Source organism: Orycteropus afer, unplaced genomic scaffold (assembly GCF_000298275.1).
Source record: "Orycteropus afer afer isolate SDZICR_OR568_19922 unplaced genomic scaffold, OryAfe1.0 scaffold00240, whole genome shotgun sequence".
NCBI classification, from domain to species: Eukaryota; Metazoa; Chordata; class Mammalia; order Tubulidentata; family Orycteropodidae; genus Orycteropus; species Orycteropus afer.
In genome coordinates, this window is record NW_006921827.1 from 3317956 (window position 1) to 3328470 (window position 10515).

The following is a 10515-nucleotide window of genomic DNA, read 5'->3' on the forward strand; positions in this document are numbered from 1 at the left end:
ATAATTCTTTTGAATTCCTTATCAGAGAGTTCCAATGCTGCTTCTTCCTCAGGGATGTGTTCTGGGTCTGTATCCTGCTCCTTGTTTCTACCACTTTATCTTGCCTCTTTGTGGACTGTGATGGTCTGTTGTCTCCGAGGCATCGTAGCATTGCTGTATTTAGATCTCTGTTAACTGTTTGTGAAGAGCAGCCAAGTGTGATTCAGGCTCTTCTTGGTGGTTTTTTATCATTGGCCCATTGGTGGAGAAGGAGGAAGTGGCTCTTGGTCAGTATGTGAAGTTCCAGGAGGTGGGGGTGTAGTTGTGTCTTATGGGGATTGTTGCTGTTTCCCACTCAGATAGACAAAAATTACAATTGAATAACGATCAAAATACTAAAAGCACATGGACAAAAAAGACACCATGTAATCACACAGGAACAGTAACCAAAAAAAAAGAGAAAATGGAAAAAGAAGAAAAAAATAACAAGAAAATCTGCAATATCTGGATATAGGGCACTAAGAGAAAAAAGGTAGAGAAGGAGAATAATGAAGGAAAAAAATGGGAAAAAATGCACAAAGAAAAACAAGGAACTGGGTTAACCACGAGAAAAAAAGGGGGAAAAAAGGAAAAAAATTTAATTAAAAAAATAAATAAATTTTAACCAGGAATAGGAAAAAGAAAAAAATCTGAAAACTAGGACCTGGGAGGGGAAGAATAAGAATAATAGTAAAAAGAACAAAAGTATTAATACTAATAGTTGTTTAAAAACAGACAAATACAAGCAAACTAATCACCAGGAAAAAGAAAGCAAAAAAAGAAAAAAATAATAAGAGAAAAAAAATCAGTGGAGGACTGGGCAGGGCACCCACACTCCATCTGAGCACACAGTCTGTGATGGAGTTCCTGTGGGCCCAGAAGGTAGGTGGGAGTGGGGGATGGCCACACCTCCGTTTATCACGCGGGTGTGGGGTATAAGAGTAACAAGAGGAATCTCGCACCTTTCTAGTCGTGCAGGTCCCAGTCAGAGTGTCCTTGGGGTTGCGGGCAAGCAGAATCGTCCTTAAGCCCCTGGAATCTGCAAAAGCGCTGTCTCTTTAAATATCCAAAATGGTCAAGCCACTTGTGAACATTCAAAATGGCAGCAGCCTCCGGACAGGCAAAAGTCCACAGCTCAGCCTGCATTTCTCTTCACATTTTCCGTTTATTCCCCAGCCACCAGAGCAGTCCTCCATGCAGTCCTTGGCTAGCAGGGCTAATTTTTAGGTTCATTCTTAGGTCCTACCGCCACTCAGCACTCTCAAAGCTCTCTGTGCCATGCCGTCAGGATCACTCAGGATTGCTACCAGACCGCAGCTCCATCTGTCTCCTTTTTTGGTATTTTCATGCAAATTCTTCTGCTAGTTGGGGTTTAGTCCACTTCTATATCCTTCCCTTCAAGGCTCAGGTGTCCAGGATTATCTTCTGTGTCTGTGTTAATTGGTTTCCCTTTTCTTTGTTGAAGAGGGTCTGTGCATTCTTTCTGCCTAGTCCGCCATCTTACTGGAACTCCTAAGGGTGATTCTTATGGAATGGAAGTCAGACATACTTCCACTCTCCAAACTTTGTACTAATTATAACAACAGCTGTTCCTCCCACCGCACTCTCTATTCTTCTGCTGGGTTTTGATAATTCATTGTAATGGCCACAGAACTCACAGACAATACTCACAACTATGGAGATTAGGGAAGTAACAGGTTACAATTCAAGATAGGAAGTACTCAGGACACAGTTCTTTGATCAGGATAGGCTCTTCTCAGCTGTGCTCAGCTCTCCCTGACCCTCAGCCCCTTAGCCTCTCAGTCTCTCAGCCCCTTGGGCTTTCTGGGTCACTCAGCCCAGCTTCTACCCTACTCAGGCAAGTGTTAGAAAGCTATTTAGCTCCACCAATAAGTACATGGAGGCACTCCACTCCACCAGCAAGCTTCCAGCCTAAAGGCATTGAGCTCTCTTGCTCCATAGTCACAGAAGCCTACAATATTATTTCCTGCCCAATCTCCACTTCTGCTGCCTCTGCTGCTGCCACTTCTCTGTCACTATTTCTTGCCATGTCTGGTGTTACAGCTCTATCTCTGTCTCTTGGATCCAGAAGGTTGCCAGCGCAGGATCCTGAATCCAAAAGATGTCATCTGCTCCCATCTCTTCTTCCGGGTGGTGGTGACATTTCTCCCTGCTTCCACCTCTAGGATGGTTCATTTTAAGCCTAGCAGGTTGGCAAAGCTACCTAATCCCCTTGTTGGGAGTTGTACACACCTTTGCCCAGTCCCACACCCACAATGGTGCCATGCACTCTATTTACATAATTACCAAGCTATCCAATCCCCTTGGTGGGTTATAAGCACCTTATTTGCATAGTCCTGCTCAATCATTTGGTGGGAGTTACAAGACCATGGCTAGAAAGGCCATAAAAAGTGATACATCACACTGTACCCTTTTTCTGTTGAATAGCTGCCTCTTGGTCTATGTACAGGTTTCTCATGAGCACAGCTAAGAGTTCTGGAATTCCCATTCTTCACAATGTTATCCATAATTTATTATGATCCACACAGTCAAATGTCTTGGCATAGTCAATAAAACACAGGTAATCATCTCTGTGATATTCTTTGTTTTTAGCCAAGATCCATCTGACATCAGCAATGATATCCCTCATTCCACAATCCCTTCTGAATTCAGCTTGAATTTCTGGCAGTTCCATGTCAGTGTACTGCTACAATCGTTATTGAATTATTTTCACAAAATTTTACTTGCATGTGATGTTAGTATTATTCAATATTTCTGCATTCTGCTGGATCACCTTTCTTTGGAATGGGCACAAATACGGATCTCTTCCAATCAATCTGCCAGGAAACAACCTTCCAAATTTCTTGGCACAGACAAGCTAGTGCATTCCACATTGCATCCTTTTGTTGAAATATCCTATCTTAGTTATCTAGTGCTGCTTTAACAGAAATACCACAAGTGAATGGATTTAGCAAACAGAAATTTATTCTCTCATAGTTTAGGAAATTAGGAGTCAGAATTCAGGGCACCAGCTCTAGTGGAAGGCTTTTTCTCTCTGTCAGCTCTGAAGGAAGATCTCTGCCTCCTTTCAACATCTGTGAGCCCAATGTTCCTTGGACATGTTCATGTTTCTTGGCATCAATCTTACCCTGAGTCTAGGAGATTTTCAGTACAGGGACCTCAAGTCCATCTGTTCCCCACTATTCTTTCTTGGTAGTAGTATATTCCTACTTCTCTGCTTACTTCTCTTTTTATCTCTTGTATGATTAGAAGGTCACTATGCCATCAGAGCTCCAATGAATAGGGAATACCAAAGAAGAGTTGATACTTTTGAGCTGTGGTGCTGGTAAAGAATGCTGCAAGTACCATGGACTGCTAAAAGAACTAACAAATCTGTCCTGGAGGTAGTGCAGCCGAAATGTTCCTTGGAAGCAAGAATGGCCAGACTTCGTCTCACCTACTTTGGTCATGTTGTCAGAAGGGACCATTCCCTGGAGAAAGATGTCATGCTTGATAAGGTGGAGGGTTGACAAAAGAAGGGAAGGCCTTCAATGAGATGGATTGCCATGGTGGCTGCGACAATGGGCTCAAGTATAGCAGGGATCATGGAGCTGGCACGGGATGGGGCAGTGTTTCATTCTGCTGTGCATAGGGTCGCTATGAGTCGGAAATGACTCAATGGCACTTAACAACAACACACAGGTCACACCCCAGGGAAAACTCCCCTTACGTCACATCAGGACTATGACCTAAGTGAGAATGTTGAATCTCACTCTAATCCCCTTACAACTGATTAGCTGATCACATCAGATCACATCATGGGTATGATTACATCATTACATAACTTCCAATCCATTGAGAATCATGGCCCAGCCAAGTTGATACACATTTCTGGGAGATACAATTCAATACATGACACATCTCAATTGTTTCATTTATAATATTATCATCACATAAAAAGAAAAATTTCTAGGTTTTATCTCATATATATACTACTAACCAAAGAAATTGTAAGAATCAACAAAATTACAAAGTGTGGTGAAGAGAGTAACAAAACAAAGTACTTCTATCTCTCTCATTCATACCTTAGTTTGGAAATGAATTCTGTTTCCTTCCTTCCACATCTCAGTTTGTAGAGTTTGACCTGGATATACTGGTTTTGCAAAACGAACCTTTAAAACAAAATAAATGTGTTCTTGGGTTAAAATGTTGTAACATGAAATTCTTCAATTTGTGAGGAAGGGAAGAAAATGGGAAGGTGGTAGGAAGAACAAAAAGGAAAGGAAATAGAAGTTTAAATATATTTCAAGTCATAAAAGAACTAAACCTAATAATAATAAAAAAGAAAAAAAAAACCTTCACTACCATCGAGTCAATTCCAACTCATGGCAATCCTACAGGACAAAACAGAATCATTCTACAGTGTTTCCAAGACTATAAATCTTTATAGAAGTACACTGCTTTATCTTTCTCTCTCAGAGTGGCTGGCAGCTTTTAACTGCTGATCTTTTGGTTGGTGGCCAAATACCTGAATCTATGCCATCAGAGCTCCTAGATACATTTAGGTGGGTTCAAATCACCAACGTTTCAGTTACTAGTTGAACATTTAAACACTTACACCATCCAGGGACTCCATACCTAATATAAGTGAGCTAATAAGTGTTGTTATTATGTGCCATTGAGTCGGACCCGACTCATAGTGACCCCTCCTTGGGTTTCTGAGGTGGTATCACTATGGAAGTAGATTGCCCAACCTTCCTTCTGAGGAGTGGCTGGTAGGTTAGAACCACCAGCCTTCTGGTTAGCAGTCAAGTGCCTTAGGCACTACACTACCAGAGCTAATAAGTAGGGAACCAATAAATAGTATTTAATCTTGATGAATCAACAAAGAGAAGAATAACCATACTAAGTAGAGTTATATAAGTAACTACCAGAACAACTTAAAGAAGCAATTAAAAGTGGTAGTAATTAGCCTCTGGGGGAATGAGGCCTTGCATGGGTATACAGAGCAATATAATCCTACATTTTATTTCATAACTTTCTACACTATTTTATTTGCTCTGTGCATATATTACTGGATAATAATAAAGACAGCTGTAATAAAATTAAAATGCATAATACTTTATTACCAAGAATAAGGCATTAGAAAATGCATTTTTATAGTTGCACAGTGCATAAAATAAGAGCTTTGGAGCTATTTGACACTAAGACTTGAAAGTTTTTTTGTTTTTTTTTTAATTGTGTATCTTTTGACTTACTCTTATGCAAAGATAGAATGTGCACAGATATTTTTCCTTATTATTTGTAATGGATAGAAACATGAAATCAACATAAGAATACAAGAGCTAAAAAAAATTGTAGTTAATGTGGTGCATGTTTATTAGAAATCAAATATAGTCACTTAGTATTTTCAATTAAATTAAAGCAAGTTATAAAATAGTAAAAAAGGAAGAATAAATCTCGAGTTTTTTATAAGAAGGCACATGTTGGTATATGTATATTCCTAATCAGTAACATGATAAAGTCCACTTTACCTGTTAAAATTGTAACTATACAATAGCATTGATAATACATGTGTAATACAGCTATTTGTAGCTACAAAACTAAAATGTGTAGTTGCCAAGCCAACGAAATAATAAAAATGTCTATTTCTACCATATAAAGGAAGATGGGGCAATCTACTTCCGTAGTGACACTGCCTCAGAAACCCAAGGAGGGGTCACTAAAAGTCGGGTCCGACTCGACAGCACATAACAACAACAACAACATCTATCTTAAATGACTTCACTAAACTGCTTTCCTTCAAAGAATGCATTAATATGCATATACCTTCACTGCCTTGAATCTGGACACATCATTATTGGCAAACTGCCTTAAAACATGCCTGGCAGAAAATCCAAATGTGCATAATCCATGTAATATGGGCTTGTCAAAACCTAAATAAAGAGAGATAATTTAGTTAATACCAGCAGCTGTCATGTTCATAAACCAAGTACAGTTAATTTGGGTTTTTTTAAGTATATCTTTAACCTACATTAACATGAATTATACTATCTATTTTAAGAAACATGGAAATTATTTTATAGAATATACTTTCTGGGAGAAAATTATCAAACAAACAAACCACACCCCAAAAAAAAAAAAAAACAGGAAAAGTAACGTAAGAGTACTATGAATACAAAGAATTGTTTTACTCTGTTTAGCTTAGGTTATAACATGTCATCATCTACAGAGATTTCAATATCCATATGTAGATGATCCTTCCTAATCCTTTTAGTTCTTGATCTTTCTTCCAATGACCTTGTCCTCCACAATAACTCAAAGACCACCCCAAGCTCCTAACTTAGAATTTATCACTACCAGTTACTTCCTTCTCACTAAAATCTGAATCTCAAGTATACCATTTTTCTAAACAATACTTCCTACCTTTCAATATCCTTTGAATAATGTAATTCAGAAAGGGCTATTTTTAAAATGTTACTCGAACTACCAGTTACAAGTAGCACTGTCTTTAAAAATACTATTTAGACTACTATGATAAGCTAATATTTTTTCAAAGTTATACATTATTAGCAACTCACCTGCTATGCCGGCAAAATTAGGATCAATGTGTAATGGATTCCAGTCTCCACTTAGGCGGTACAAGGCAGCCTGTGGAGGAAGAATTACAGAGGTGACTAGTATTCAGTGTTTTCTTAGAATACATTAAAAGAAATATGGCTAGTTATTATATAAGAAATCCATCATAATATAACTGACACTCTGATTTTTTAAAAAGCTGTTTTTAGTAAGAAAGATTAAGTATATATTAAATGCTTTCTTTAACAACTGCTATTGAAATGAGGACCAACAAAAAAGCTATTAAATAATAGGAAGGGGAGACAAGAACTACACCTGGGTGTAACACTGTTAACCACTGCTTGAATAGAAATTCACAAAAAGGAATCCGTGGACCTACTTTCATTAAAATACAATGAAGATAAGGTAAGTGTTTATAGCCTTTAATAAAGCTGGATTCAGAAGAGGATGTGGAACAAGCAATATCACTGCTGATGTCAGATGGATCTTGGCTGAAAGCAAAGAATACCAGAAAGATGGTTACCTGTGTTTTAATGACTATATGAAAACTTCGACTGTGTAGATCATAACAAATTATGTATAACATTGCAAAGAATAGGACTACCACACCACTTAATTGTGTCATGAGGAACCTATACATAGACCAGGAGGCTGTCATTTGAACAGAACTAGCAGATACTACATAGTTTAAAATCAGGAAGGCTGTGTATGCTGAACAAATATTCCAAGAAGCTGGACTATGTGAAGAATGCGGCATGAGGATTGGAGGAAGACTCATTAACAATCTGTGTTCAAACCCACAAGCCACTCCTCAGAAGGAAATATACCAGCCACTCCTCAGAAAGAAGTACCCCAGCCACTCCTCAGAAGGAAGTACACCAGCCACTCCTCAAAAGGAAGTACACCAGCCACTCCTCAGAAGGAAAACTGGGCAATCTACTTCCATAAAGATACTGCCTCAGAAACCTAAGGAAGGATCGCTAAGAGTTGGAATCAACTCAACAGCAGTGAGTTTGGTTGGAAATACAGATGACACAACCTTGCTTGCTGAAAAAAGATGACCTGAAGCACTTACTGATAAAGATTAAAGACTACAGTCTGCAGAATGGATTACACCTCAACATAAAGAAAATGAAAATCCTCAAAACTGGACCAATAAGCAGCAGCATGATAAACGGAGAAACATCTGAAGTGGTCAAAGATTTCATATCACTTGGATCCACATGGAAGCAGTCAACAAGTCAGATGTCATAATGGACTGGGAAAATCTGCTACAAAAGACCTCTTTAAAATGTTGAAGAGCAAACATGTCACTTTGAAGACTAAGGTATACCTGACCTAAGCCATGGTATTTTCAATCACCTCATATGTGTGTGAAAGCTGGACAATGAACAAGAAAGACCAAAGAAAAGGTGATGCTTTTGAATTGTGGTGTTGGTGAAGAATACAGAAAATACCAAGGGTTACCAGAAGAACGAACAAATCTGTCCTGGAAGAAGTGCAGCCAGAATGTTCCTTGCAAGTGAGAATGGCCAGACTTCGTCTGACCTACTTTGGTCATGTTGTAAGAAGGGACCATTTCCTGGAGAAGGATATCATGCTTGCTAAAGTGGAGCATCAGTAAAAAAGGGTAAGACCCTCAAAAGATGAACTGACACAGTGGCTAAAATTATGGGCCCAAGTATGGCAAGGATTGTGAGGATGGCACATGACCGGGCAGTGTTCATTCTGTTATACATAGGGTTGCTATGAGTCTGAGCTGACTATATGACAACAACAACAACAACAGGTTAACTAGGAGTTCCAGGGTCATAAAATAATTAATCTGATTGGTTCCTAACTAAAAAGTTGGCTGCTCCAGTTCACCCAGAGGAACCTTGGTGATTTACTTCCAAAAAATCAGCTACTAAAAACGCTATGGAATATAGTTCTACTCTGACACACATGGGGTTGCCTTGAGTCAAAAATGACTCAGTGGCAACTGGTTTAGTTAGGGTAGATAAAATTAGCAAAAAAGATGTGAATAACAATAAAGAAAAAGTCACTATACTCCCTAGCATTTAAATTGTTCAAAGCAAAAGATACTTAGGGCACTTTTTAGTACTAAAGACGTAAAATTAAAAAATTCACAAACTAGCTAGTGATAAGCCATTTAATGTATCTACATAGTAACTCAACACTTTTGGGTCTTCCTAAAGACTTCTTCCCTTCCTCATAAATATTGTGTTAAGCTTTCCCAAACTACTATTATGATGTATAAAAATTAGTCAAGTTAGTATATCTGACATTTTTTTCATAATTGATTATTTTTCTTTGATAAAAATATTTTATATCATTCATAGAAATACTTCATTCCTTTTAAATATGCTTTTTATAATTTTAATAATCCTATTGCCTTCCCTGTCACTTGTGTGACTAATGGTGTTGTTAACTGCAGTCAAGTTGGCCCCCAAGTCATGGTGATCCCACACACAATGGTACGTAATACTGCTCAGTCCTGTACCATCCACATAGTCTTTGTATCAAACAGTTGTGATCCACAGGATTTTCATTAGCTAATTTTCTAAGTAGATCACCAGGCCTTTCTTTCTAATTTGTCTTAGTCTGGAAGCTCTGCTGAAATGTTTCACATCACAGCAACACACAAGCCTACAGTGACAGACAGGCAGTGGCTACACATGAAGTGCATTGGGGAGGAATCAAACCTGGCTCTCCTTGGAGGTTAGAATTCTAACACTAAACCACAAATAAGTCGTTGGTTTTGCAAAATTCTATCATGCAATCTCCAGCATTATGTCTCTCACCAAGGCCAAATTTTCCAAATACCAGTGATTCTTCTTTGTTTACAACTTCCGCATTCCAACTTTTGTAAGACTAACGAACGACTTATTCATTCAAATACATTTGTTCAACAACACAAACAGCCGCTATGCACATGGACTTCATCAGATGGCATACACAGGAATCAGATTGACTACATCTGTGGCAAGAGATGATGGAAAAGCTCAATATCTTCAGCCAAAACAAGGCCAGGAGCTGACTGTGGAACAGACCATCAACTGCTCATATGAAAGTTCCACTTGAAGTCGAAGACAATTAAAATGAATTCTCGAGAGCCAAAATATGACCTTGAATATATCCTTCTGAATTTAGAGACATCTAAAGAATAGATTTGATGCATTGAACACCAATGGCCAGAAACCAGAAGAATTGTGGGATGACATCAAGAACAGCATCCATTAAGAAAGCAAGAGATCATTAAAAAGACGAGAAAAGAAGAAAAGATCAAAATGGATGTCAGAAGAGACTCTGAAACTTGCCCTTGAGTGGAGAGTAGCTAAAGCAAATAAAATGACAAAAGAGGTGAACAGAAGATTTCAAAGAGCAGCTCAAGCAGAAAAAGCCAATTACTATAAGGAAATGTGCGAAGACCTGGAGTTAGAAAACCAAAAGGGAAGAACATGCTCAGCATTTCTCAAGCTGAAATAACTGAGGAAAAAATTAACCCTTGAGTTGCAATACTGAAAGATTCTATGGGCAAAATATTGAATGATGCAGGAAACATCAAACGAAGATAGAAGGAACATACAGAGTCACTGTACCAAAAAGAATGGGTCAACAGTCATCCATTTCAGGGGGTGGCATATGATCAAGAACCAATGGTACTGAAGGAAGAAGTCGAAGCTACACTGAAGAAACTGGTGAAGAACAAGCCTCCAGGAATTGACAGAAAACCCATAATACCCATTGAGATGTTTCAACAAACGGATGCCCCACTGGAGGTACTCACTTGGTTATGCCAAGAGATTTGGAAAACAACTACCTGGCCAACTGACTGGAAGAGATCCATATTTCCACCCATTCCAAAGAAAGCTGATCCCACAGAATGTGGAAATTATTGAACAATATCATTAACAT

The 10515-nt window shown here is 38.5% G+C and overlaps 1 protein-coding gene across 1 annotated transcript in view; it reads right to left on the reverse strand.

Annotated features, from left to right (window-relative positions):
* The window catches only part of HSD17B4 (hydroxysteroid 17-beta dehydrogenase 4), a 125048-nt gene that overhangs the window by 52140 nt on the left and 62393 nt on the right, over window positions 1–10515 (reverse strand). The window contains exons 17-19 of the mRNA XM_007949160.2: window positions 6600–6669; window positions 5848–5954; window positions 4104–4190 (exon numbers count right to left, since the gene is read on the reverse strand). Coding sequence (XP_007947351.2) covers window positions 4104–4190; window positions 5848–5954; window positions 6600–6669 — 264 coding nt within the window. The remainder of the gene's footprint in view (window positions 1–4103; window positions 4191–5847; window positions 5955–6599; window positions 6670–10515) is intronic.